Source organism: Dinoponera quadriceps, unplaced genomic scaffold (assembly GCF_001313825.1).
Source record: "Dinoponera quadriceps isolate SergipeBrazil2010 unplaced genomic scaffold, ASM131382v1 scaffold367, whole genome shotgun sequence".
Classification (NCBI taxonomy): domain Eukaryota; kingdom Metazoa; phylum Arthropoda; class Insecta; order Hymenoptera; family Formicidae; genus Dinoponera; species Dinoponera quadriceps.
In genome coordinates this window covers 2,342,384-2,369,574 of record NW_014554712.1, presented here as the reverse complement: position 1 = coordinate 2,369,574, position 27,191 = coordinate 2,342,384, and the positions used below count along the sequence as shown (strand labels likewise).

Here is a 27,191-nt window from a genome sequence, read left to right as displayed (position 1 = left end):
GGGGGGGGGGGGGGGGGGGATCGAAGCGCACACACGCTCATTTTTCACAGGCGGACGTTAGAGAGACTTCAACGCTGGAAATATGAGCGGGCGTCTTCGAGAGCAGATTGCACTCGTCCGTCTATTTTGGGGAAATCGCGTAACGTTCCGCGCGTTCGCACGCACGGCTCGGTTACTATTGTCGGATGCTTTCGGATACTGATAAGTGCTCGATTCAATTGCAAGAATAAGGGTTATATGGCGTTGTTACCTGCGCGCTACCAACATTCGCGGAAACAATACGGAACGTGGGACTTCGCTGGAAAATGGAGGAACAACGAGGAGGCCAACAGGGGCCTCCTTGACACTATCGAGCCCGCAACTAACAAGAACACAATCTCGCCCGCACGTGCTGTAACCTTCGCCGCGAACGAACGCATGAATTACACGTTTATTCGCAGTTTTAAACTTCTGGCTACTTTACACACATATAGCACAGTCCTTGGCAATATTCTGACAACACATGATATCGACATTTAACTAAACGATATAACATCATTCTTTTCGTATAGACATGTATAATCGTACACGTACATATACGGGCAAAATTCATTTATGATTTCGTATAATTATATATAATCATATATAATCATTTTTTCCGGGTTCGTTTGGTTTTTAAGTTGAGGAAAGACTGCCACGAGATCAATTCCGCGCCTCCGATACGCGGATACTTGACAAAGCGTAAAAAAAAGTGATGCAACATGACACGATTTTCTAAGATTCGCCGCGAATTCGCGCGCGAAATATGCTTCATCGCATCGCGCATCGATGCGAGCTCGCGCGCGCATATATTTCCGCGTTCTCGTTATCTGACAAGCGCGAATAGCGAGGCGCGCGCGTTCACGCGCGCGTCATAATGTCGCTCGCGATAAATAAATGATTTGCGTCGCGCGAAAATGCTCGTAGATTTCCCCATCATATTTTTGTGAATTTTCGCAACATATTTTGCAGGTCACGCGAAGCAACGCGGTGACATTAACAAAAAATGCGTTCCAATAAGTCACGTGCGATTTAATTAACTCGCTTGTACGCCGAATGAAATTATTTCGACGCGTGGTCGAATATCTCTCATCCGACGTCCTCCAGCTAATCGTAATTTACGGCCGTACTAATTACTAGTTATTAGGAACCGTCGAGTTCGCCAAGTCGATTTCGCTTGACCGAAGATCTTCTGTACGTCGCGATCTTCTCGATCGCACGTATCCTATAGATATACGTAGAGCGTTAATTAACTCCAATTTCGTTCCTATATGCGTATATATCGAAATATAGCCTCATTGCGAATCTAACGAAGACAAATTACGTAATTCTCGTTTAGCACGAAGCGTAAGAGAAAAAGATAAAGAAGGAGAAAGGAAGAGAGAGAGAGAGGGAGGGAGAGAGAGAGAGAGAGAGAGAAGGGGAGTCTAAAGTGTGTTAACGGCAAAATCGTTAATATGAGTTTATTTTTTACGAGTCATGGTCTCTCGCAATATTGGATTATCTTATTATTTATGCGAATAATGTGTGACATGAATACATTATACATACACGTATGATCCGAAGGATATGAAAACTAATCGTGGCCGAAGGATAACGCGTATATACAATATCGAGATAACTTTAAATCAACGTCGTCTCGCCTCGAATGATTATGTATTTGTTGTCTTGTGTATTTATACACAACACTATATATATACATATATATATATATTAGAATTGTATACATAAAATAAACTGTAGAATATAAATTAAGAAGTTAATTGTACGTAATAGATAGGTGGACGTTTATATTTTTCAAGCAATGCACATAAAAAGAGGTACCAGAGGTGAAAATATCAATCTATAATTACACGAAAGATACACCGCAAGAATTATAGAAATTATTAAGTATATCGGAACCAATTAGCACATAATGCTACAGCCGAGCGAATGTGACAGTAACGGCGATAGTAAAAATGAAAATAAAAACAAAAGGGGACGCAGTTATAATTTTACGCTCCATTTTTTAAATCGGAAATGAAGATACCGACGAAGAATTCAATGTTTTCCGGGAGTTATGCGGAAACACAGTTTTTCGGTTAATTTAAAAAAAATTTTTTGTAAACCGGCGGAAAATAAAATCTCGCGTCGAAAAGCGGTGTGATTTACCGGGCGCCGCCCGTCAAACCTGCGCATACATATACATATATATATATACACATATATATATATATATATATATATATATATTTGCAACAGATAAGTGGACTCAAACGGGATTGACGGGGATTCGTCTCGTGTGTGTGAGATTGAAATTCCCGTGAGATTAAATTCCTAAAAATCAGGATTCGGTCTGAAAACACACGTGTGCCCTTCCTTTTGTTTCCCTTGCGTTCTAATTGCTCGAAGTACTGTCTCCACCCGCGCGATCGCTTGTAACTCGACTGTCAAACTGGCTCGCAATTTTCTAAAATACTCCCATCTCAACGTTGAGTTTCTTTCTTTTTCTCTCTCTCACACACTTCCCCATATTATTATTACAGGTTCAAGTCGCAAGAGACGCGAGCTACAGACACATCTCACACTATTCGATGCTTCGGAAGAAGATTCGAAAGAACCGAAGTCGACGACGACGACGTCAGCGAGAACACGAGACGCGCAACTCGACAAACGAATTGCCACGCATTCCCCGGAGAATTCGTTGACGTTAATCGAACTCCGACGGGCGCGCGGGGGTTAATCGAGGCGGAGCGGAAATGAATCGCCGACAAAGTCGCGCGACAATGTGTCTCCGTCTAAACAGAGAGAGAGAGAGAGAGGGGAGCGTAGTAAGAGAGCGACAGCCTATTGAATTAACGAAACGCGCGATTATTAGCGGGTAATGGAAACGTCTCGTTCGAGAAGTTAATAATTTTACGGCAAGCGGGAGGAGGTGGTGTTGGGGCTGGTCGTTTTCTCGCCGTTGGTACGACGCCAACCCTTGTCCGCCTTTCTCCGCTCTTCGCGATACCCAGGCAGGTAAGAGCGAGTATGCTCGGCTACGAGATTCGACATCGACTCGCGAGCAAACTCTGGTCGATCGGCGCAGTGATAGACGCGCGACTAATTAGCGCGACGTTCGGAGGGAAGGGCGGCGAGGAGCAATTAAGAAGAGAAACGGCGATATTCACGGAATATTGTGAATATTATTCATTTTCCGTGGCACTGCTCAAATCGAGCTCTGCTCCCGATCGGCATTGTAATAATTAAAACGGCCGTTGTTGCTGTTTGTCAAACGCCTGCGTGTAAAATAAACTCGGAGGAAACTCCGAGAGAGAGGGAGAGACTCGTAAGATACGGCGCTTGAAATTGAACCGGGAAGGAAAGGCCGGCTTTATATATCTTCCTCTTCATAGAACAGTAGTCTAAAATTTAATATCACTCCGCGGTATATTCTTTATCCTTAAAAGTAAACATATTGCACCGGCGTCGTTGGGCGTTCGTATAATGCGTAATAATACACCGCAACACGCTGAAGCGGTGATGATATCCGTGCCGGGAAAGAAGGAAACTTTTAATAACACTATTAGCGGGACGGGGAATCGACGGATCGAATCGTAATAAAATTGCATAGCAAGGAAAGTTCGAAGGTTCTCAACTGACCTTCCTACCTTCCTTCCGTATATTTTCTTCGTGCGTCGCTCGACTGGGGGAAAAGGAGCGGGTAATGACTTTTCTTCTTTCGTCTACATTGTCGAATTGTCGGAGAACGAGTGTCAAACAAACCAGCTCGGCCGTCATACGGTCTTCGGTTTCGGTTTCCACGCGATCGAGACAGACGATACCGCTGCGATTACCCGCTTCGTGTTCTGGAAGGATCGCAGCCGAGCAAACCGCGGGTAAATCGAATTCGTCACTTAAACGTAATGGCATGTAATTTTCCGTAACAAAGAGAGCGAAAGAGAGAAAAAGAAAGAGAGAGAGAGAGAAGCGCGCGTTCGCAAGAATGCGCGCGTGATGTTCTGCAATGAGCGGCGACACTCGCATAGTTCCTGCGGCTCGGCGGGGCTAATTCAGTAGCCGACAAGGAAAGTTCGATACGGCGAGAAGCCGATATTGCGATGGACGATTGCGTAGGATCGTAAAATCTACAAATGGCCAATCCCGCGCGCCGGAGCTCGGCACATAGTAATCCGCGGTCGACGCGTCCTTCTTGCGTAACTTCGTCGTTGTCGTCGTCGTCACGCGCTCGGCGAACTCGAACGGGCGGCTCGATTATCCGTAATTAAAGAAGACCGAGGCAGGCGCGCGCGATGGAAACGCGGTGCAATCGCACAGAGGAGAGACGTCCGGAAGAGAACACCTTTTTCGCTCCTCGGGTCGCGCCTCGAGACGCAATAGGAACGTCTTGATAAGAAAATTCGAAATGCGCCGTTCGAGAGGAAAAGAGAGGAAAAGAAATAAAGGTTACGGGATCACCGGAAGAATCGGGGGGATTCGCGACGGGGCGAACGTCGAGTGAACGGGGTCCGCGCCAAGTATATCTTTTTAGATTCTTTCGTTCGCACTCGTCGTAATGCGATTATCGACGGGCAAGTACAGGTTTTTTTTTTTCTTCCGGGACGCGCGAGAGAAAAAGAAAACGGAGAAGGAGACGGGAAAAGCTTCCGGTGAACGACGACTCGTGACGGATTTTTCGCGTCATCGTCATCGCGTCTCTCTCTCTCTCTCTGTCTAATTAATTACAAATTGAGAAACTCTACTCCAAACTTATTGCACCAATCAAGAACGCTCTTAAAGAATAGCTATCTTAAAGCGATAATAAAATGCTTTCATTAAGGTGCCGGAAAAAGTTCGCGCGGAAACTTTCTTAGGAAACCCAATGAGTGCAGTCTCCTTCCAGCTGTAGATTCGTCACATCGAAATACTCGTGCAATGTTTGCACACCTTTTCCGTGGGTTCGAATGTAGTCATATCCGCACAGTTCATCATCTTGAATAACAGAGGGACGCGTCCCGAGCGCGTCCTCTCTGACGATTCATTACCTTCCTCAAACCGCTCAAACCATTTTTGCGCTATCCTTTCAGGCTGACAGTGCCCTTCATCGCATACGCTACAAGTGCGTTTTGCCACATCTGCTGCTGCTGCTGCATTCCCAAGTTTAAACTCACAAAGCAAGAAAGCGCGAGTTTTCAACTTTTTTCTCCCATCCATCTTTAACCTCAACACAAACAACGGAATGTTGAAACAATTGAAAGCTGCGCATCATGTATGTACACCAACGACATAAATGTAACTTTCTGTCGATACCAGCATCATGCGTTACACGTGCGAATTACCGACTGAAATCCGACGTCAATTCATAATTAAGAAGGAAATCGCGCGAATTTCTTCCGGTATCTATAATATCCATCTCTCTCCTTCTCCTTCTCCTCCTTCGTTCCGCGCGAGAAATTTCAAAGGAGCGCGCCACCAATAGTTTTGCGATTATTTCACGATTGTTTTTTACGAGTGGCTTACGGGACCACTCTCTATGAAAACGCTATGATCATTCTCGGTTTTATTTTATCTTCCACTCGTGAGAGAGAGACTCGTGAAAGAGAGAGAGAGAGAGAGAGAGGGGAGAGGGAGCTCGGAGGCACGTCAATCTCGCCGCAGCTTTCCACCGGATTGCATTTTTATTCCTTCTTTTATCGACGATCCAATTGAGCGATATTTATCCGTGAGTAGCGGAGGATCGTTCGATTGTTTCCCTTTCTTTTTACCATGAGCACTCTTGCCGAAAACACGTGGCGTGGCCGACTTCCTAACAGATAAATCCCCGGTCGACGGGGGGTGTTTTGCATTTTCGACGGCCGCGAAACTCTGTCGGCCGCGTTGAGCGAACGCGGCCGTCGTCACTCGACGTGATCATCGCACGAGCGAACTCTGATTAAATTCAACATTTTCCCAAAATTTTTTGCGGGACACGGCAGCGGTCTCGTTCTCGAGACAACCGAACAGCCCGAACTTTTTCTTTCGCGAGACTACGCAGAAAGAAGAAAAAGGAAGAAGAAAGGAAGCAATCGGACAATCTCGAGCCGAGTCATCGTGAAAATCTGGGAGGGAAGAAACAATATTACGGCGATACATCGATCGGTTTACTCACCGGATAATCGTCGTATTTGGCTGGGTAATCGGGGTAATCGACGTTGGCGATGCCGTTGGCCGCGCTGCTCCTCTTGCCGATGGCGCGCTGTTCGAAACTGCCGGTGATGATCGGCACCATCGCTATCACGACCAACGGGACAACGTTGACGCCCATATTAGCCGCCGCGCAATCCTGAGCAAGCTGTCCGGCTCGGTTCTGCGCCGAAGAAGAAGACGCCCGCGGCGGAGGACGCTTGGAGGAGAATCGCTCTCTCAAACGAACGACGACCGGTCGACCACCGCCAACGAGGAGGACGACGGATGCGTTCCTCGGGTTCGACGACGTCGGCTGACTCCTGCGTGACCTCACGAGACCGCTCGATCTCGATCAATGGTCGAGTACGACAGCCGTTTCTCAGGTGTCGTCCTGGAGGGAGCGACGGGAACCTGCGGCGGCGGCGACGATGATCTTTCGACGGGGACGCTCTTCCTTCGGAATCACCGAGCACCACCGAAGAACTCTCTCTCGAACTTCGGCAAAGCTGGAGGACGTACTCGGGGACGCAATGTGACGGCCGCGGTGGGCAGCCACGCTCCTATATACTTCGGCCTGCACGCGTGGTCGGCATCACGCAGGCGCCGGGGCGCTCGTCGCGCGCGACGGAAGAAACCGCGCGCGTCGGCCACCGTGTGTCCTATTGCGTTTCCGTTCGGAGTACGTGAAGTTAGCGAAGGAGGTACTTTGTCCGCTTTCCTTTTTTGTTGTGGACATATATGATTATATATGGGTTATATACGGGTAAATTTCATATATGATCTTTTTTTCCCAGGTCGAAGGAAGAAAAATTCGAAAATTTTATATTTCGCGTGTTTAGCTGAAAACGTTCTCGATATCCTAGTCGGTTTTGCGTTTTTTCGCTTCGGTCTATTCGCAGCGATACTCGTTATCTCAACGAGTCGGATTAAAGAGACACCGGGCGTCACCGGATCCAGAAGATGTAATTTTACAGTTTGCACTTCAATAGGTATGTTTATATATATATATATATATATATATAAATATTTACGTATGGTTTAACAGGTTCAGCCAGGAATAGAGAGATGTAATGATCGAGTGGGAGATAAAACTCTAGAGCGATGAAAGTTCGCTCCTGTTTCATTTTCCAACGCTTCATTTTTCGCTGAATTATCGATCGCTGCCTGGTGTAACTGACAAATCGTAATGCACCGCGTTACGGCCGCCGGCGTAAAAATTAAACGCACGAAGGGCACTCGGGAGGACAATTACAAAAACAAAAATATGAATATACACCGCGAAATTCGTTCCGCGGAAAATTCAGCGGGACGCCGCGCTTAACGCCGAAATTCAATTTAAAATCTCGCTCGTTTTACAATATTCTATCACACGTTCGCAACGTATGCGGGTGCGTGTGAAATGAATCTCGCACCTTAGGAATGAAGAAACGATCACTGCCGAAACGATCACATTCGGGCGCTTCTTGACCGCTCGAGAGCCGTGAAACGAGACTTGTTGCCAAAGTCCATCCACGAATGAAAGCGATTGGTGCGTGAGACAGCAGCCGAGATGTACGTACATTGCAAGAGTGTAATCACGAAATCTAATTCTCCAGGGGGATGGCTCGAAAGTTCGAAAGTTCGTTGCCGCCTGCCGTACCTACCAACGCGCTCTCTTTCTCTTCTCATTAACGAGACGGACGTCGCGCTAGCAATTATTCGCAAAATGGTCGAGTTTTATCGAACGTTCTCCGGCCGGCACCGAGGCCTGAGTTATGTCCGTGAATGGGAGTTATTGCCGACGGACGTGAGCGAGATTTGAAAGAGCGCAAAAGAGGACGTACCCTGCGCACAGCCGCAGCCAACGCTCGCGAAGGGGTTGAAGGCTAATCATTTTTCAGAATGTCAATGCTGTGCGTCGACGACGAGCCGTGCCACGACGACGATTTCCACCCGGCGAAATTATACGGAATCGCCGATTTTTCCACGTCGGATTCACTTCTACAACTCGTAAGTCCCTTCGGCGACGTATCCCGGAATCGTTTCATCCGTCAGCCTCTGGGAGAGAGAGGGAAAGAAGAGCGTTTATCATAGGACAAGTTCTCTAGAGATTTCAAGTATACCGTGAGAGAGATAAGCATATTGATGAATTTATATAACAAAGGAAAATAAAACAGTTATAAATCAGTTACAGAAGCAAGTTAAAAAAGAAAAGGAAAATAGAAAAATAGAAAGAAAAATTATTACAGTCCGCTGTCACGCTATTTGGTTTTGAATTTGATTTGAATTTGTTTGATTTTATTGCCAACACATTCTTACTCTCACTTTCACTCTTATTCATCTTCTTATTTTTTTTATTCTTGAGATTCAGAACTGCGAGAAGGGGGGTGGGGGGGGGGGAGAGAGAAAGAAGAGAGAATTTCGAAGAAACATCTCGAGTTGAAATTTTGTCGCTATGTTAAACCTTGAATTTTACAACACAATAGCAGCTAAGATAGCAAAAGAAATTCAATTTCAATTCTAATATAACTTACTCCTACCTTGATCCCGATGTCTGAAATCTTTATTTTCGTTGTTTTTCAACGTCAAAAAAGGTTATTCAAGGTAACTATGAAAATTAAATGTGTAGAATTGAAGGTTCGAGAGAGAAAATTAATAACTGTTGATATAGTTAAAATAGATTTTTTTAATCCAGAGGCCCAATCTAACTAGGCGCAAACTATCTTTAAGAGCGTCAAAGTGGCATCCAAATTTCGACTCGGTATGTTCTCTTTGTCAGGAACGAAGATTATAACGTTTAAGATAACGTTTGAGTGACGCAATTGCTACTACGGGAGATCTCCAATCGCTTGTGAAGCAAATAGCCTGCTCCAAATTGTTCCAATAATTCCATCCTCCGGTATTCCTCGAAACATGTTTGAAGATAAGAATATCTAAATGTTAATACGTTCAATATGCACGCAATGCTTGCGAAAGTCCAAGAGTCGCGAAACGGCATGTTGCGAAGAGGAACGATGACGATAACGACGACAACGACGACGACGTTCTCCTTTCGGAAGTCACATCGCAGACGCGACAGGTGTTTTGTGACGAAAAGAAATCGATTTAATTAAGAGCCCGTCACGTGCGGCCGATAATTAACGACCAATAACTTTCGGTTCACTTGGCTCCTACGTGATGAATGACTGCTCGCTCGAACATTCTTAGAAACGCTGTCCTGTTCTCGTTAACCGAGTTTGTACGAGAAATCCCGTTTGCAGCGTCGTGTATCTTGTACTTTCGGCTCTCCCACCGGTTGCTCCTCCGAGTCGAAATTTGGATGCTACTTTGACGCTCTCACTCTCAAAGCTAACTTGTCCCTACTTGGAAGATTACTATTTAGAAGACTAAATATAAATTGAAAAACTTATTTTGACGATACGGAGAACAGTTAAATTATGAAAATCATAAAAGTAAAAATATATAACTAATATAATCGATATTCTATAAGAAAGCTATAGTACATGTTCTGTAATTAAAAATGACTAAGGCCCGGTTACACCAATGTTATTTTTGCTTTAAGCAAAATTTAAAACTTTGAATTTGTCGAACCGAAACAAAAACGACACCTAAAGTACTTTACTTACTACTTACTTTAATTTGCACTTATCTTATTAAGATTAGTGCAAATTAAAGCGCTTTTGGTGTCGCTTTTACTTCGGTTCGACAAATTTAAAGTTTTAAATTTCGCTTAAAGCCAAAATAACGTTGATGATGCAACTGGGCTTAAGTATTAGCAATATTTCATTAAAGTGAATATAATGAAAATTTCTCAATTTTGATCGAGATCAATTCACCACTAGTCAGAAATTTTCAGATATTTTACGGATTGTTTCATTGGCAGTAAAGCATCTGCGAACTTAAATATAAAATCCGGCCATGAATGGCGGCCTTTATCTAAATCGCGTCGCCACTTTCGAGAGGCCCGACGGGCCACGCTGCATGCGAACATTAAACGACTCATTACGTGATTAGCGGGCGCACAATTAATTAGCTAATTATACCGTGTGAGATCTCTATTTAATTCATCTCTATGCGCGGAGACGTACGCGATTTTAGCTTTGAGATCGTCGTCGCTCATCCCGCGCTCGCTCCGTTCCGGCGAACCGCCGCCCTGGCGAGACGAGCGGCGGGATTATTTACGTTGCTGTCGACTCGCGTAATACAATCCCGTAAGTCTAAACCACTCGGCCTTCGCTCCATTTTAATTGCGCGAAAAATGCGATCGATGCGACGGCTCTGACAATCGCTCTGACGAATTGCTTTTCTCATTTTCGATCGTCCGAAACGCCTTCCATCAGGCTATTTCTTGCGTCTCTTAACGCTCCCGACGCTTATTACAAGTCATCGTAGAGCCGTTTTCTTTACGATTTGGAATATTTTCTTCTTTTCTTTGATGTGTCAAATAGGTTACACTTTATAATAAATTAATCAATAAAATGAACAAATGAATGAATCAAATGTAAAAATAACGTGAACTAACATAAAATAAATATCAATCTCAAAATATAATCAATATTAATATTATTTATTTTTATCAAGTAAATTTGTATCAAATGGGTTACTCGTTATTAATAAATAAATTAATTAATTCAATAATTAGGTCGCTAGGTGAAATATCCGACCTATTCGTGGGAAATATTCGTGATATCATTTTATTCTAGATATATCTCTTCGGTTCGCAAAATTGAGAAATGTTTATCTCAATGATACGAAAAAACCACCGCCATTTGGAAGCACATAGTAGTATGAATGACCTTTAATTTGTTTTCCTCCCCCACACTACGTTGAGCATCACGTTATCACCGACTCAGTAACTTATCGTTCAAAAAAGGAAAGAAAGACCAAAACTTCAACTATCAAACGCGAAAGAGTAAGAGAAAAGCATCCAAATATCAGCTGATGAAATCTCCAATTCGATTGCTAAGAATAAAAAAAAAGACGTATAAGTTTCTATCACCGTGTAATTCAATTTTCTCTCTCGCGCATTTTTACGTATCGAGACTTCGAATACAATAATTTTCTTTTAGCGCGGAACAGTCTCCCAGATCTTCACCGCTCGATTACAGCGTAACGGGTGAAGGAGGGGACATTACAGAAGGTTCAAGTGGAACTTCGATTAGCTCGCTCCACGCATTATGCAATTTGCATAACGTGTACACGCGCGTTCTCGCGCACGAATTGGCTTGGATATCTATCTGATAGTCGCGTCTTTCGCGAGTTATATCGAGCTGGCGAAGGTACGAAAACGACGGACATCATGAGAATAAGCGAGGACAATTCTCGAAGAGCGCTTTCCACCTCCAAAAAGCAAAGCAGACAGATCAGTCTTCCAATTCTATTCAGTTAATTTCACACTCGATCGAGTGAGTTTCTGCCCCTTACCCTCTATACATGCAAACGCGAAGTTATTTCAGTTCCGGTCTATAATAGATGCTTTAAGCTCCAAGCCTTAAGAAATTGACCAATCACAGTCGAATGTAAGGAACATAATCGACTGTGATCGGTCAATTTCTTAAAGCTTAGAGCTTAAATTCTCATTGTAAATCCCGCTTTAAATTCTAATCTCCAATAGATGCTTTAAGCCTTAAGAACTTGACCAGTCACAATCGAACTATAGAAGAATAATCAATCGTGATTGGTCAATTTTTTTTTTATTAAGACTTAGAGCTTAAATTCTTGTAGACCCCGCTTTAACGACTTTACTTACAGCAGAACGGGAGACATTAGCGAGATCTAAACGGTATTTAAATACGAAATGTTGATCATATTCTCCGTACTATTTGAGGGAAAAGGTTATATATTGCGCTCAACCGGCTCGATCTAGCTACTTGCGATGGCGCGAAAACGAAATTGTCCCCCGTTAATCGTATATTTTTGCCTTCGCGTCGCCGCGGCTGTCGCGAATCAGAAAGGTTGCAGCCGGAGGTCGTTATTCTCCGTGGCGCGTATTTAGCAGCGCGATGAATGAATACACGGTATATTCCTACTGGGGGAAATCGGAGTATCGGGCAGCCGCATTTAGCGCTAAATATGTGACGAGAATATACCCGGGGGTTGCCGAGTTCGAATGGGCTTGCGGTCTGGCTGCCTGTCGACGATTTACTCTCCGGTGAACACATACACGACCGGCGGGTTTCCACGGGGGGAGAGAGAAAGAGAGCTCCAGTAAGCAAAAAATGTTAAATCAATTTTTTAAAACATTGATTTTACACGGATTTTATAAACATTTCGACACAATATTTGAAATGTTCTTAAACTGTTACTTGATAATATAATATTTCTAAATATTACAATCATATTGTATAAATATTATTTTTAATATTTAGGTCAAATGTTTGGGTCGAATATTGTTAACAATGACGTTGTGCGCAACATTAAGAAGTACATATTTGAAAACATAGCATGTTACAAAATATCATTGTAATAACGTTGTGTTAATGCTTACGGGGACTCCACGACCGCGGTCGCCGAGCCGCGAGAACACCCCGTGACGTCGGGGGGTTAGTCGATGGGTGTCCCGACTCGCCGCTCTTAATGGAGACTTGAGAACGAACGAACGCTCGTGCGCGCTCGGAGTAAGCCGAGGCGGTAAACTGTCCTAAAGGTTTCCCTGGTAGCACTTAACCACCCGCTGGGGCCGGCATTTCTTCTCCCTTTCTGTCGGAGCAAGCAGCTGGATTCTCCGATCACGAGCGCGTTCCGGCGAACATTCGATTTCCGATCGCGGGCGTCGTCCGAAAGATCGGTCGAGCCGTCGATCGGCAGACGTCTGAGAAGTTTCCGCGCTTTGAGGAGAGACAAGATTCAATTTGATTGCAAGATAATTTCGGGGACAATCTGAGAAGTTAAATAGAGAGAGAACGCAGCCGAGAATTAAGCAGCGTCGCTGTCAGCATCAAAGTTATTTTGCACACCTGCGTACCTGCGAAAGTTCGATTTCGACTTTTCGGCCGAGCACTCGGTCTTTTATTACCGTAAGTTTTCGTAGAAATGTGATTTCTCAGGATCAAAGGCAAAAGTGGTACCACGAAACTTGGTTACCCAGAAGAGAGAGAGAGAAGGAGAACATAAAAGATGAGCGCCGAAAGCGTATGTGCGTCACTGAATACTGCAAACGGCGCGGTCTTTTTTTATCACTTTAATCGCCGTTGCGATCCAATATAGGATAGTTCAACGCCCACGGATTCGAATTGACGTATCTTCCGCATTTCGTCGATACCTTTTATCGGCGAGGAGATGGAAGCGGATCGGCTTATGAAATAATATACGCGCTCGCTCTTTTACAATTGTATTTTAATATAAATAGAATATAGCATGCGTGCTATTAAGGATGTATATCGCCCATTAGTGTAGCGTATTTTCAATGGCGGACCGAGGGGCCGCTAAATCGTAAATTTAATACTTATCAAGCAAAATTACGTTCTCAATAACAACCAATATTTCCGTATTTGAAATATCGTGTGTCATATTTAATGTTGTATACAACATTCATCATTACAATAATCATTATGAAAAAACTTTGATGCTAATTTAGAGATTTCGATAATGTCGAAATAAAAGTGTCATAACGTTGCATCCTTAATATCGCGCATTTCGCACAGGTTCCGAGACACGGAAAAATCGATGCTATCAATTTCTCGAAATTTTGCTTGCTTCAAACAAAATCCTAAAAAGAGAAAAGAACTCGAGAAGTCATTGGCTCAGATCGACAAAGAAAAGAGATAACGAAAGGTGCACGCGTCGGAATTCCTGCGGTTTGCCATGCCGAAAAAGATAAGGACGATGACCCCGTGTCGCAAAAAGCGGAAAGAGGCATTTATTTTGAAATGCGAACGGCGAATGCGATCGATTGTTTTATCATCGAAATCGCCCGATAAGACTCCACTTATCTTGTCGCATATCCTACAGATGGATCTAAATGCGTTATCGCGCCGTATCAGTGGAAGATATCAGGCATCGACAATCGGCAATACGTCGGTAACAAGCGGAAGCGCTCTTGTTCGTATTGTGTTCTCAACGAGTTGATATAAATAAAAATATACGAAACTGTGATTAAGCACATTATTTAAGAAATTCTTTTTATCTCTTTCTATTTCCTTGAGAAACCGTTGACGTGTCTACAATCCCTGGCGCACTTTGGGCACGTTCGGTATGAAATTCTTTGAGATCCTCTTCGATGTCCTTCACATCACCGAATGTACGATCATCCGTGTTTCTAGAATATATTCGTGAGATAATCTCTGCATCTTCGGAATGGTCGACAGATTGAGACAATTTTTTAAACAGAGCGATCTTTTCGGTTTTACTTAAAATTGACCTAGAAGGATTAAAAGTATAAATGTAATTTGTACATTTCTCACGGTAAAATCAAAGGAACATGATATAGAAATGTAATTCAACATTAAAAACACAATGACAAAATGTCGCGACAATAAGTTTACGGTAATAAAGTATCTTCATGCGAATGCAATTTTTATCATTTTCTCTGAACGTACCTTGTGCAGCTTTGCGTCGATAATTTCTCGATGATCGCGGCATCTACGTTAATCTTCTTTGGCTTTTGAACGTTGCTTTTTAATTTCTGCATAAGTAGATGGACTCGCGCCTTTAACGTTGCATTTTCATATATCAATCTATTATTTCTCTGCACAACCTAACGATTTACGTGACAATATAAGTTGAATTTATATCATTTCCCTATAAACGTAATATATTCCTAAAATATTACATGAATATTATTCAATATATTAAAATAATATTACTAGAATATTATTAGAATATTACGTCTAATATTCTAAGAATATGCCCAGAATATTACTTAATATATAATATTAAATAATATTAGACGGTTACTTCATTGAATAAACCGAATACATATTATTGCGTCTTCCCACGCTACAAACATACAGCAGAAGTATTTTCATGATGAAGCATAAGATTGCCTACTTGCAAGAACTTGGCTTTACTGAGGGGTAACGGCTCTTGAAATTTCCTCGACACGATTAAGTTAAGTTCCTTTCTCGCCTCGTCTAACTTCTCCATCATTTCCGCCATCACCAGTAAATGCTCGTGCAACAACTGATCCAATTTGTTCCTTAAAATATCCTTAGCATATTTCATACGAAGGAACTTTATGCATAAATTGTATATAACTTCATTTTTATTCGCCAGTTCCTCCTTGAACTGTTTGTTCTCTGTCTCCAAGGTATCTTGAACTTGCTCCAGTTCCTTACGCCGTTGCTGGTCGAGTTTGGTGAATACATTACCGGTGCATCGGACTCTGTACCGTTGCATTTCTTCGGTGAAGTGATCTTTCTCCCGTTGATAGAAGTGCCTCTCATCATCTAACTGTTCTACAATAAAATTGGTCAATACACACCGCTTGGAAACATCATTTTATACATATCTGTTGAATCAGTATCTTTCCGACAATAAATGTTTGTAATGATCGAATCTTACGTTTGAGATTTCTGTTACATCTCTTTTGCTTCTTTACCTCTGACAATAATCTGCCTCTCTCATGATGTGCGCTGTTCAATTGCGAATTTTTAATTTGTATAGCATCTTCTAAATTTGCATTTACTTCGCCCAATTTTGCTACCTTCGTATGCAGAATTAAAAAATATATAATTATTAATATCGTTAATATAAGTAGCACGCATTTTTGTTAGTTGCGATTAAGATATAGAAAAAAGTTTGCAACTGATGGCAACTTACTTATGTCTACGAGAATATATAAATTTAACAGTTGATATAATTTGCATATTACATATTAAAATACTAACATACTTGTTGCTGTAAAGCTTTATGCTCAACCAGGTCACATTCTGCAGTACCCTGAGATACTTCGTGCTCCGCATTAATAGAATGTTTATTTGAATTAATATTCTGCATATCATATACAGTATATTCAACAAATTTTGAGGTAATAATTGAAAACTTTTCTGAGACTTCTGCGTGCTTAATTCCGTTAAAAACTCGAAGATGAATGTCAAATCAGTTTTGATGTTCTCCTTTACATGCAAGATTAGTAAATAAACCTGACACGTTCATCGTAGGTTACTTGTTCAGTCTGTATATAAATTACTTGTCAAATATATAGTCATCGTCGTTGGACGCATTAGATAAAATTGGAAACAAATGAAATACGTACGGAGTATCGATAACTCTTAAATTTTATTGGCAAATATATCGTCCCATTATTCATAATTTTAAAACGTAAGCGCAATTTATAGTAAACGTAAAATATGTTCATTTTGTGGACGAATTTGAAAGAATTACTGAAAGTTGAATTTGAAACAACTACTGAAGAGATTCATCTATTATTCTCAAAACATCATGATAAAATCGGAAAAAAGTTCATCACATACAGACTAGTAATTTCACCATTACAAATTTATACGAATCGCTGTAACAGAACATCTTGTACTCTAGGAACAAGAAGAAACTCTGATCACGACATATAAGCACATATAGAGTATTATATAATTACTGAAACATCGCTGAAAATTAATAGTACAAAATAGATGATAGAAAGTGATAGGTATGCTTAAATGAACATTTACCCAAGCGATACGGATTAAAAGTTGTGAAATTTTTTATTGTATCGTATATGTACAAAATAGGTGTACAGACTACTAGGTGTACAAGCTACTCGGATCCGTACGCGTGTCTCATAGCACGTTTCGCGTGCTGCAGTCGCGTGCTGACATCAATGTAAGAACATTTCTTTTACCCGGTACACCTGTAACCCCCATTTCTATTACCTTTCATCAAATGGAATGAATGTTGAGAGATGACATATGTATATGCTTCCTCTTTGCATAATGTTGATATCTTTTTTTACAGACACAAGTAAGATTCCGGAGTAGAGAAATCTCTCCGAACGACTATTAATCCTTTCCCCCATCTTGTACACACGAAAATAATTAGTTACAAAGGAGCCTTTATCGCGCCATTTTCTTATAGGAGACTATTTTCAAATCGTGTTTATACGGCTACGTTAGAATAATATATTTTTTTTCGCATCTCTGGAAGTGCGTCGATATGAACACGATCTCGGAGGAGAGAGAGAGAGAGAGAGAGAGAGAGAGAGAGAGAGAGAGAGAGAACGTAAAACGTATGACTGTATATCCGTTCATTGGCTTTCCACTGATTTCACAGTAACAACAACTGGGCCAGAAAATTGTCCAAGCGCTGCTTTCGCAGAAAACGTGCGCTCACACAATTTGTATCGCGGTTAATGTAGTGAAATTAAATTTGAACTTTTAGTTCAGAAAAAGAAACAAACTATTGTCGTGCATTGTATTTAAAAATGTTTCCCCATACACTTGAACGTGATTAGAAAATACTTTCTGGAGATAAGCGAGGAGGTTACGAAAAAAAGTTGAATATGCATTTCCAGTAGTTTGACGCAGATACTCAAGTTACATGCAATAAATGTAACAAGTCCTGCTTTGAAGAAGGAAAAAAGCATTAGACTAACCACAGCAAAAAGTGCTCTTATTCTATACATCCGTCAAAGTGCAAATAAATGTTTCTCGACATAACGCAATGTCATCCTTTTTTTTCTTTCTTTGTGAGAGAATTACCAAGATGTGATAAATCGCTGAAAATCACGCTATAATAATCTCAGTAAAATCTCGTGGGTCCAGTTGTGTTTCTCAAAAAGTGGAAGGCAACGTTTGTCGTTTGATAATGAAATGATGAGTTAAAAAGGGGCAAGACCCTCGTGAAATGATACTAGATTCGCACAAATGCACAGATGATAATGACGGACTTAAGTTTAATATCCTAACTTAAGAGTTTATTGTATTTCCATAATTTTAAGGCTCATGTTTATTTTTTCTTGTTCTTGTTAGCCTGATTTTTGTATTTGGCTGCAGTTGTCAATTTGGCATTCTTCTTCTTAGGTTCGTCATCTTCATCGTCCTCGTCATCAGGGTCCTGCAAGATATTCAAGATGTAATCGTACAATGATATATATAAATATATCGAATTAATTTTTGTACCTGGTTATATTTTTAATTTTTAGAGATTATAACACTCCAAAATTGCATATAGAACACACTTCATCGAAATCTTGAAATAAATACGGGAAGATCTCCTGTATAATGTTTATTACTTCTTCATATATTTTTGTAAATAAAACATTTATAAGTTTTTTTAAAATTTGTAACTAAATTTTAAAAGAGGAAAAAAGGAAATTTCTCTAGGTATCACAATTAAAATATATCAAAATACCAAAGTTTAGTTGTTAATAATTCCAAGTTTCTAAAAATACATCTTGTATCGCTTAACACAAATAACAATCTATAACAATTTATAATTTGTGATAGCAAAACAACATAAAAATTAAATGAGCCAAAGACATTATCTTACAAAGAGAAGAAGCATGATCAATAAAAAATAAAAATCTCTTTGCAAAATAGGATAATTTATTAAACGAAAATAATGGATGCGGTATGAAATGTATCTGGTACACATACATTTCTGACTTTTCATAAATAAATCATTTCTAGTTCATCCATCCCTATCAATTAAAAAATATCTTAAAATATTGTAAAAGAGTGTTCTTTGTGCAATATTGTTATATCTATATCTTAACGTAATATTAGACTACGGTGTCGTAGTCTACTTCGAATTTCGAGTAATCCACTTCGAATTTAATGCGCTTCTTTTTTACCTCTGCGGAAAGCTTTCGTTTCATTTGCGGAGCCTGAAATCGGTATATTTCTAATATATATAATTTGAAATATTGCAACTGATTTTATTTTTAACAATACATAAGCTAAAAATGTGAATCTTATTCTTGGATTTTTTATAGTAAATTTTAATTTAATGTTGTAATATATATAATGTATTTTTCTAAAGGTGCCACTTTTTAAATCAATTTTACATTAAAATGTCTTACACCCGTAATTTTTACAGTTATCAGTTTTACGCACATGCGCCTTTGTTAATTTTATTAGGACAAAATTCTCGACATGTGGTGCATTTATATTTAATTTATAATTTATTATAATTTTGTATAATACGCAATACTAATTTGCATACCTTCTCATCCTCCTCGTCATCAATATTTTCCTCCTCCATATCATCATCTATATCGTCAAACTCTTCGATGTGAGTACCTGGAATGAGATTGTCCTGATGTACATCCGATATAATAATATAAAAACCTGATACATTACAAATAGATAATGTATCAAAACTGCACAGAACAAATTATAAATATTACATAATAATCCAAACAATCGTATCTTACAGAAAGCACTTAGATATATAAATTAAAATCTTTACTTCATATTAAAAAAATGTTTATATTTAAATATACTCATACGTTTTATTTCATGCATGATCTTTAAAAATCCCCCTTCCTGTATATAGTAACACAAGATTGAACAGCATGCATCATATATATGATAAAAGCCGTGACAAATTATTCACAACACAAATTCCCGGAAGAGAAAAAAGTCCTAACCAAAGAAATATACCCTAGCATAACTTTCTCAGTATGTTTTTTTTTTTCAGAAGGCGTCCAAATCCACTTATATCGCCCTTATTTAACATATTTTTATACGAATAAATCAGTTAGATAAGAACATTAATTTCTATCGTAATTTCTAACGTATAAACAGAATCATATAGTCAGAAATATCCAATGAGAAAATGCGCTTCTAAGATCTGATTGTCAAGAGGAGATTGTGAGAAAGTATCATAAAATAAAACATACATAATAAGGTTGCCAATGATCCATCAACGACAATATTGTCTTTGGACGTCAAATCTAATTTCGCAAAAACATGGATATATTTCTAAATAAAAGTACATACCAAGGAGATTATGCCCAACTATATGAACAGGCCCGCTGCCATTAACCAATGTAAACGTGACAGGAGGGTCTGGGAAACTAAGATCAAGAATGATTTGCGCCGTTTTTCCCATTTCTAACAAAGCAATTGGCGTTTTGATGGGTCCCTTCAATCCCATCGCCTCAACCTGCAGCACATTGAGCTCTCCAGGCTTGGCTTCTGGTCCCAAGAGCGCCTGCAAAGTTCACAATTAGTAATAACTATGTAGAGAAAATCAGATATACACCCAGAAACACCTGTAAAATTTATCATTGACAGTCGTTATTACAGCGTGAATTAGGTAAATATAACAATATAATAATATAAGTAAAATCGTTCAAAATTGTTGTGCTTCGGCAAATTTTTAATTTATCGCCAACTATAATGAGAACTATAGCTGAACAAGATATAACTATGCTTTATATCGTTCACGTTTTTATCAATATTTGGTTAAGCCAGAATAAATGTTAATAAGTGATAGTACAGGCAATTTGATTACAGGCATTTTCTGCAAAATCATTCGTTAATAAGCACCTTAATATTCAAGATTCACCTCGTGATTTATGCTAAAATCGACATATTTAGGATTTACAGTTCGACCGCGGTGGATCACGGTTAGCGTGTTGCGGACAAACGAACACACATGCTCGCCCCTTCGTCGACGCGATTACCTCGCGAAATTTCCGTTACAGCCTTCTCTCTCTCTCTCTTCCCAATATAATAGAACGTGATCTGTAAAGTGGGGGAAGGGCGAAGCCGTTGTGAAAAAATGGCGCCAAGCATCAAACCCTCACAATGTGTTTCCGTCAAGAAAACTTGGAATTAGCCGGGCGCGCTTATCTCGCGCAATCGGAAAACAGAATTCACGCGAACGCCGCGTAAACGGTGATATGCCACGTTTCCGAGGAGAACCGATCGGCTGGAAACGAGCAGCGTCCCGACGAGTCGTTTCCTCGCGCCCTTGGATCCGGGCGGTGAAACTTCGCGCCGGTTACTCGGCGGAACTCCATACCGAAGGAACGGAGAGAGAGAGAGAGAGAGAGAGATGCGATTGACCGGTGTCGAGCGGCCGCTTGAAGTTTCGCGCGCAAACGTTCGCGGCGATAACGAGCGTCGCGTGAGAGAGAGAGAGAGAGAATAGATATCGGAACGACTCTTCGTCGGGAGTCACTGGAGCAAACGTAACGCGACGCTTTCTCGCATAGCGGTACGCGCGAAGACGCCGCAAGCCAGCTGTACCTCGTCGTCGGCTACCTGCCGGCGTGGGAGGGAAACAAAAGGAAGCGTCCGCAGCACGCACCCATCTTACCCGCCTAGCCCGCGCATCGCGCCGTCGCTGCGCTCACCTCGCGTAATGAAAGAATCGCAGGCGGGGAGGGCTACCGAGACCGTCACGGTCTCTCTCTCTCTCCCTCTTCTTCTCTCTCTTTCTCTCCTGCTCGTCGCCGTTGTGCTCGCGAGAGAAACGTCGTACTTACCATTTTGATGATGAGCTTCTGATCGGCGCCCATGTGCTGGTTCGTGCCGTCGAGATCGTCATTCTTGTGTTCGGGGTCCCATACCTCGCTGGCGTTCAGTCCCTCGAGGGTGATTCCTGGACACACAAATCACACAATTTGTAGTCCGGTCGCGCGGTGAGACGGCTCGCCGGCGACGACGATACTAAGACCCGAAGCGTCTCGAAAATACGCCGGGCGACACGACCCGGTGCGAAATTCGATACGCGCGATACCCGAGGCGCGTTAACGACGCCGGCCGTCTCTCTCGGGGGACAATGGGGTTCGTCGCAATGGCCGAATGCCGCAGCCGGCGTCCCGACTAGCGCACCCCCGGAACGCTTTCAATGGCCGACGGCGCGCTAAGTATCGGCGTGCATCGCGAAATAACGAGCGTACGGTGGTCGCGAGGACGCGGCCAGTCATATTTACCGTAGAGATACTCTTCCGCCATGGCGATCGGTCCGATATCAGCGGATTCTCGGGGCTAAGCGTGACCAGTGTGTTCTCGGGGACCGACGGTGGACGTGTGCGTGACGCCGTACGCGGTGATGGAGAGGCTGGAGAGACGCCGCGCGCGCGCGCAACCGACCGATTACTGCGCGGAGGTACCGCGGGAGTCGCACGTGCTGGCCGAACGCGTAGCAAATAAGCCGAGTGGCGTACTCGCGTAGTCGCCTCGCGCGCTCAGAGTACGTTCCGCGCGCCGATTGGCCGGATGTGGCGTGCGACGTTGCCAGGGTCTCCTCAGCGAAGGCGACGAGTGTGGCGAACCCCCCCGTTTCTGTCGATTCGGGAATTTATTTCTCCAGCGAGCGCGACGCAAACCTACGGTCTCTGGAAAGTTATATACGGTGAGCTCGATGAGAGAGAGGTCTCGCGCGGGGAAGAGAAAAGGTGAAGTGAAATGTCGCGACGAAGCGAGAGAGAGAGGAACATCAATCGCACGGAGGCAAGTCGATTCAAATGACTGAAGCGGCAACCTTGCGCGGCCTCATTGGCCGGGAGCGGCAGCGGCGCCGCGTGGCGAGCGCGCGGAACTACACGTCACGGGCACATTGGGCCACATTGACGGAATAAATAACGGAAACGCAACACGTGAACAACGCTCCCGTACGAAATGTCATGCGTATTCGCGGCATTCTGAGGAATTCGCACGTATCCACCGGTCGATGACGAGCGAGTCTTCGTGAGGGATCCTGTCTCGCGCTCTCGAAAGGAAAATCGCACATCCACGGTACGTCGTCCGGCACGGGGGGACCTCCTCGAGACGGCTCTCTACTCCTGCTGGTCAGAATGCGTGCCGACACGTGCATCCTGCTGATCTACCTGTCGCTCGCGATCTTCGGCGGGGCCGAGAAAAACGAAAGCACCTTCGTGGCGACGCACGAGTGGCAGACGGTGAAGAAAGGTGAGTTCCGCGCGGACTACTTTGCGCCGACCCGGTCGTCTCTTCGCGTCCCAACACCACGTCAGTCGAATCCCCGCCGTATGGCGATCCTCGCGTGCGACGTGCTGCGACGTCTCCCCGGCGTCGCCTCCCCGAGAACGCGCGCGCACGGCCCGACGCGCTATTTTCCGGAACTGTCCAGACGCCGGAGCGCGCTTCGTGCGGAAAATAGTGCCGGACCCGGTGAGGCCTTTCGAGGCGCTGCCAGTGACGTACGCTCGGCCTATTGCACCTCGCAATCGTGTGCGATTTTTCGAGAAATTTCGCTCTCATTTTCGGGGTCTGTACGGATCTTTTTTGGAATCTTAATGCAGGACGATGATTTTTGCCTTGAATAACTTAGTATCGGTTGTCAACAATATACATGCAGCATATACAAATTGTTTGTATTTTTGATAATAAATATGATTTTCACGCATTTTTATTACATAGAGATGTATATCTTGAGATGGGAGAATTTAACACAGAATTAGATTATTTGAGTAATTCGAACATTTTATAAATATATGATTGTGACTAGGACTACATAAAACATTCAATTTACCAGGAACTCCTATCCCAAAAGGACTTCATGTAAGGCATAATTTTATGACCGGAGTGACAGAAGCTAAATTGATGGACGACACGGAGGAAGTAAAAGAAGAGGATGAAACTGTGAATCGATCAAATTCCAAGTCGCTGACGTTACATCCCGATAAGTCGGTGTTGGAGACTGAAGAAGCAGATTCGGTGAAAATAAAAAAGGAGTCAGAATCTTTGAAATTCCCGATCGATGAGCTAAAGGCAAGATTGAAAAAACTTAAGCAGGAGGAAGCAGATATATCAAATGCGAATGTAAATATCCTTTATCATTGATATTTAGAGTTTAAAAAGTTTCAAACTGCCTCAGATAATATAGATTACAGTTTGAATGTTCAATTTTCACATGTTCCTTCTGTATGATCATTGTAATCTTTTGCTCACTCAATACTTTCAATATGTTACATCATCTCGATTGTAGTTACTTTTGTAGTGGAAGTTTCAAGCTGATAAATTTCACAACTTTAATATGAAAGCAGTGTGACATCTTCTCTCTCATTCTAGGATGGAGAGACCCGATCAAAAACCGGGAAATACTTTAAACGTTTTTACGAAACTGTAAAAGAGGAGCTTAACGCTCTGAAGATCAATGTTACGAGTGATTCCGAGTTATTGAAGAGATTCTTCCAGAAATTTCTTTCGTATAAAAATAGCATCACCACAGGAACGTTAACCGACGTAGAGACTGAGGAAGTTTTGGATATTCTGAACAATTTAGAATATCTTCTCCACCAAATTGACAATGCTAAGATATTCTCAGACATGGATGGGTAAGTGTAGCAGGTACAATGTTCTCAGAGAGGAAAAAGAAGAGGCGGTCGACTAATAATTTGCGCTCTCTTTTTTTATTACAGACTGATTAAGATCATATCACCGTGTCTCAATGGAACCAACAATGAAATAAAAGCGGAAGCGTTGCGTCTTCTGGGAACGGCCGTTCAATCAAATCCAAAAGTGCAAGCTAAAGCATTGGAAAATGACTTTATTCAAAAAATACTGCACGTTTTGTCGACGAGCAGTAAAATCGAAGTGAAATCCAGATGTCTCTTCGCTCTAAGTGCCTTAATACGCCAGTTTCCGGCCGCTCAGAAAGCTTGGATCGATCACGGTGGTTTGCAGCTGCTCGGCAAAATCTTGTACGACGATCAGTTGCAGATACAAATGAAAGCTATGAAACTAATCAACGATCTAACGATCGAGAGGCAGAATCTACAAGAAATCTACGATGTGGAGCAGCGTCAGCAAAAGATGAGAGAGTACGCCATTACCGATTTCGAGCAGAGGTTACTCAGGCATGATTATTGCAAACTCCTAAGTAACTTAATGGTCAAGTGCTTCAAGGAAAAGTTAACCGGCCAATTCAGCATAGAGAATAATGATTTTCTTGAAGTTGTTTCCGACAGCATGATCACGGTGTCTCCTATTTGTAGAAGTGAATTCAAGGACATTAAGCTTCTGCTCGTACCTGTCATAGATAATCTCTTGCATTTCTATCAAAATCTGAATATCAAACTCACCGTCGATGAAACGGACGTTCTAAAGAGCCTGATATTGCTGATCGAGAGATTAAAAGTAACTATTTTTGAAGCGCCTCACGATGAGCTGTAAATAGAATATGAGCTTTTGACACCTGAAGCTTGGCCGGAAAAAAACTCGGCGGATTGCAGAGACTACAAATTGAATTCCAGCCTTGTGTTAGCAGGATGTAAAATTGTAATCATTTGTGCAATAACATCGGGCCTTCCCGAGTCACATTCATTTGAAATAGCGTGAGAAATTTCGCGCGAGGAAAAAGGCAAGCTTGGCTATTGTGAAAAGAGTTTTGGAAGAGGAGGAAGAAAAGATGCCATCTGCGGCGAACGAGTAGTTGTAATTCGTGAATCCTAAGGAGAGTTATTATTTAATCGTGAAGGATATTTTGTTATTCTAAATATAACGTTACACAACGTCTCACTGTAAATAATTTATTACACTTGGCACCGGTGATCAGTCAGAGTGTGCAAGTTTTTGTCTTTTGCGCCTGAGAATGTCGCACTTCGATCCAAATACTAATCAGAATATAAAATTGATTACTGTATTAAATTATATTATGCTAAATCTACAAAATTCTTTAATTTAATGTATACATATAACGAACTTTTTTGTAATGATTCCAATATCGTGAGAATCTTCTTTTCATTGGCCTATCTTGTAATGTTTGGATAACGCCTCGGACATAGCAGACGGGAATTTCAAAAACCCAAATTCCCAAAGACCCATTGGAATTCGATTCTAGATCTCCCCCTTCCCACAAATGTATCTCTTATATGTATGTACAATTGCATATAAAATTCACAAGAAATATCATTTTGAAGTAAATGACTGAGAAGTATGTATATACTATCTAAGAGGCATTTTTAGTTGCTTCAACCGTCAGTTAGTATGAATGTACATCTGTTAAGTTTTTTGTTTAAAAATAATTATTTAATAAATTATTTTTTTCGTACCGATTGCATTCTCTTTTGTCTCAGACAGATTCCTTAATATATAAGAGTGGTAAAGTATACAAAAAAAAAATATATATATAATATATATATTGCAGAATAATATATTTTATTTACAAATCATAGCGAGAGAATTAGAAATTACATATGAACAATTTTCATTCGTAATCGTAATTCATAGAAAATATTTTTGTAAAAGACGTTCATTTTTAGTTTTCCAAGTAGAGCTTTTATTTACAGGTGCGAGTAAAGAAGCACTTCCCTGTATCACGTGATCAGAATGAACTTGCTTTTTCACTTGTTAAGTACAAGTGTTGCGTTTACTCGTGCAACTTGTAATATGTGGACATTGCGCGTCAAGAGAAAATCGCAGTAGTCAAATTTTTGTCATTAGTTTTACCAATTTTTTACAAAGACTGCGACTTACAACAAGGTGTATAATTGTTTAAAAGAGTGTATTATCTAAATTTAATTTCAAATATCTCTAAATGTGTACATATAAATGAAGTATGAAGTATTTTAAATATGTGGTAATGTAAATTTTTCGTAATAATATTCACAGAAATATAAAATAAATATATTAAAAAGTCACAGTAGATATTGAAAATATCCTTTCTGCTTTCGTGTTCCACTTACGGTTTTTGTTATGATTATATTAAATTTTCACCAAAATGATAGATATATTTTACTGATATGACGTCAACATTCTCTAAAATACGCGAATGAAAGGAACATAATTCTTTTCACTTGCTTCAATTTGCTCTTTACATCTTACAGTCTATTCAAAAAGTAATCTAATTCTATAGGATCTTACAAGTTTTATCGAATTATTAAAAAGGTCGGTATGCATATATTTATAAATTTGAATTTTACCGAATTTGTACACAAATTTCGCGTCGTTTGTGAATGCTTGTTCAATCTTTTTTTTTTTTAATCATAAACTCAGAATACAACTTCAACTCTCCAATTGCGTACACAACACATGGAATACTTTTTCTCTTTATCGTATGATTATTCTTTAAAAAAGAAGGTGAATCGGATCTGTGATATATACAATTAGGAACGTATACATCTTAATAAACTTAATGTTTTCGTGCGTGCACCATAAATATACACGCATGTAAAACGCTTCACGCTTAGATTCGAAAGTTTTCATCGCAACTCC

At 41.3% G+C, this 27,191-nt stretch overlaps 4 protein-coding genes across 8 annotated transcripts in view; 1 reads left to right on the top strand and 3 right to left on the bottom strand.

The window, feature by feature from the left end:
• LOC106741010 overlaps nucleotides 1–6,648 on the bottom strand; it is a 19,914-nt gene extending 13,266 nt beyond the window's left edge. For both annotated transcript variants that reach the window (XM_014612566.1, XM_014612567.1), the window contains exon 1: nucleotides 6,128–6,648. In XM_014612566.1, the coding sequence (XP_014468052.1) occupies nucleotides 6,128–6,283 (156 nt within the window). In that variant the 5' untranslated portion in view covers nucleotides 6,284–6,648. The remainder of the gene's footprint in view (nucleotides 1–6,127) is intronic.
• A 7,084-nt stretch (nucleotides 6,649–13,732) lies between these two features.
• Nucleotides 13,733–16,059, bottom strand: LOC106741021. Its single transcript, XM_014612578.1, has 5 exons — nucleotides 15,955–16,059; nucleotides 15,625–15,766; nucleotides 15,112–15,518; nucleotides 14,661–14,818; nucleotides 13,733–14,482 (listed from the first exon to the last, which is right to left on the bottom strand). Exons 1-5 carry the CDS (start codon nucleotides 16,057–16,059, stop codon nucleotides 14,245–14,247), a joined length of 1,050 nt encoding a protein of 349 aa, XP_014468064.1. The 3' UTR covers nucleotides 13,733–14,244.
• A 679-nt stretch (nucleotides 16,060–16,738) lies between these two features.
• On the bottom strand, nucleotides 16,739–22,930 carry LOC106741041 (nucleoplasmin-like protein). Of its 2 annotated transcripts, XM_014612603.1 has the most exons (7): nucleotides 22,844–22,930; nucleotides 21,947–22,351; nucleotides 21,497–21,612; nucleotides 20,001–20,214; nucleotides 19,222–19,298; nucleotides 18,851–18,883; nucleotides 16,739–18,111 (listed from the first exon to the last, which is right to left on the bottom strand). In XM_014612603.1, exons 2-7 carry the CDS (start codon nucleotides 21,966–21,968, stop codon nucleotides 18,004–18,006), a joined length of 570 nt encoding a protein of 189 aa, XP_014468089.1. In that variant the 5' UTR covers nucleotides 21,969–22,351; nucleotides 22,844–22,930; the 3' UTR covers nucleotides 16,739–18,003. The 2 variants fall into 2 exon arrangements, with proteins under 2 accessions (XP_014468089.1, XP_014468090.1); XM_014612604.1 differs by lacking the exon at nucleotides 18,851–18,883.
• On the top strand, nucleotides 22,358–26,538 carry LOC106741040 (nucleotide exchange factor SIL1). 3 transcript variants are annotated; one of them, XM_014612600.1, is made up of 4 exons: nucleotides 22,358–22,925; nucleotides 23,512–23,798; nucleotides 24,048–24,313; nucleotides 24,398–26,538. In XM_014612600.1, exons 1-4 carry the CDS (start codon nucleotides 22,811–22,813, stop codon nucleotides 25,149–25,151), a joined length of 1,422 nt encoding a protein of 473 aa, XP_014468086.1. In that variant the 5' UTR covers nucleotides 22,358–22,810; the 3' UTR covers nucleotides 25,152–26,538. The 3 variants fall into 3 exon arrangements, with proteins under 3 accessions (XP_014468086.1, XP_014468087.1, XP_014468088.1); XM_014612601.1 differs by lacking the exon at nucleotides 22,358–22,925 and adding an exon at nucleotides 23,179–23,244; XM_014612602.1 differs by lacking the exon at nucleotides 22,358–22,925 and adding an exon at nucleotides 23,259–23,346.
• Nucleotides 26,539–27,191: the final 653 nt, after the last annotated feature.

Excerpts from the sequence above, each read along its gene's own strand:
- LOC106741021 (XM_014612578.1), bottom strand. The coding sequence starts at position 16,059 with ATGCAGAATATTAATTCAAATAAACATTCTATTAATGCGGAGCACGAA. Across the intron at positions 15,767-15,954 it reads ATAAAGCTTTACAGCAACAA|GTAGCAAAATTGGGCGAAGT; the intron begins GTATGTTAGTAT and ends CTGCATACGAAG. Across the intron at positions 15,519-15,624 it reads ATGTAACAGAAATCTCAAAC|AACAGTTAGATGATGAGAGG; the intron begins GTAAGATTCGAT and ends ATTTTATTGTAG.
- LOC106741040 (XM_014612600.1), top strand. The coding sequence starts at position 22,811 with ATGCGTGCCGACACGTGCATCCTGCTGATCTACCTGTCGCTCGCGATC. Across the intron at positions 22,926-23,511 it reads GTGGCAGACGGTGAAGAAAG|GAACTCCTATCCCAAAAGGA; the intron begins GTGAGTTCCGCG and ends TCAATTTACCAG. Across the intron at positions 23,799-24,047 it reads CAGATATATCAAATGCGAAT|GATGGAGAGACCCGATCAAA; the intron begins GTAAATATCCTT and ends CTCTCATTCTAG.
- LOC106741041 (XM_014612603.1), bottom strand. The coding sequence starts at position 21,968 with ATGGCGGAAGAGTATCTCTACG. Across the intron at positions 20,215-21,496 it reads AGAAGCTCATCATCAAAATG|GCGCTCTTGGGACCAGAAGC; the intron begins GTAAGTACGACG and ends TGAACTTTGCAG. Across the intron at positions 18,112-18,850 it reads AACGAAAGCTTTCCGCAGAG|GACCCTGATGACGAGGACGA; the intron begins GTAAAAAAGAAG and ends AATATCTTGCAG.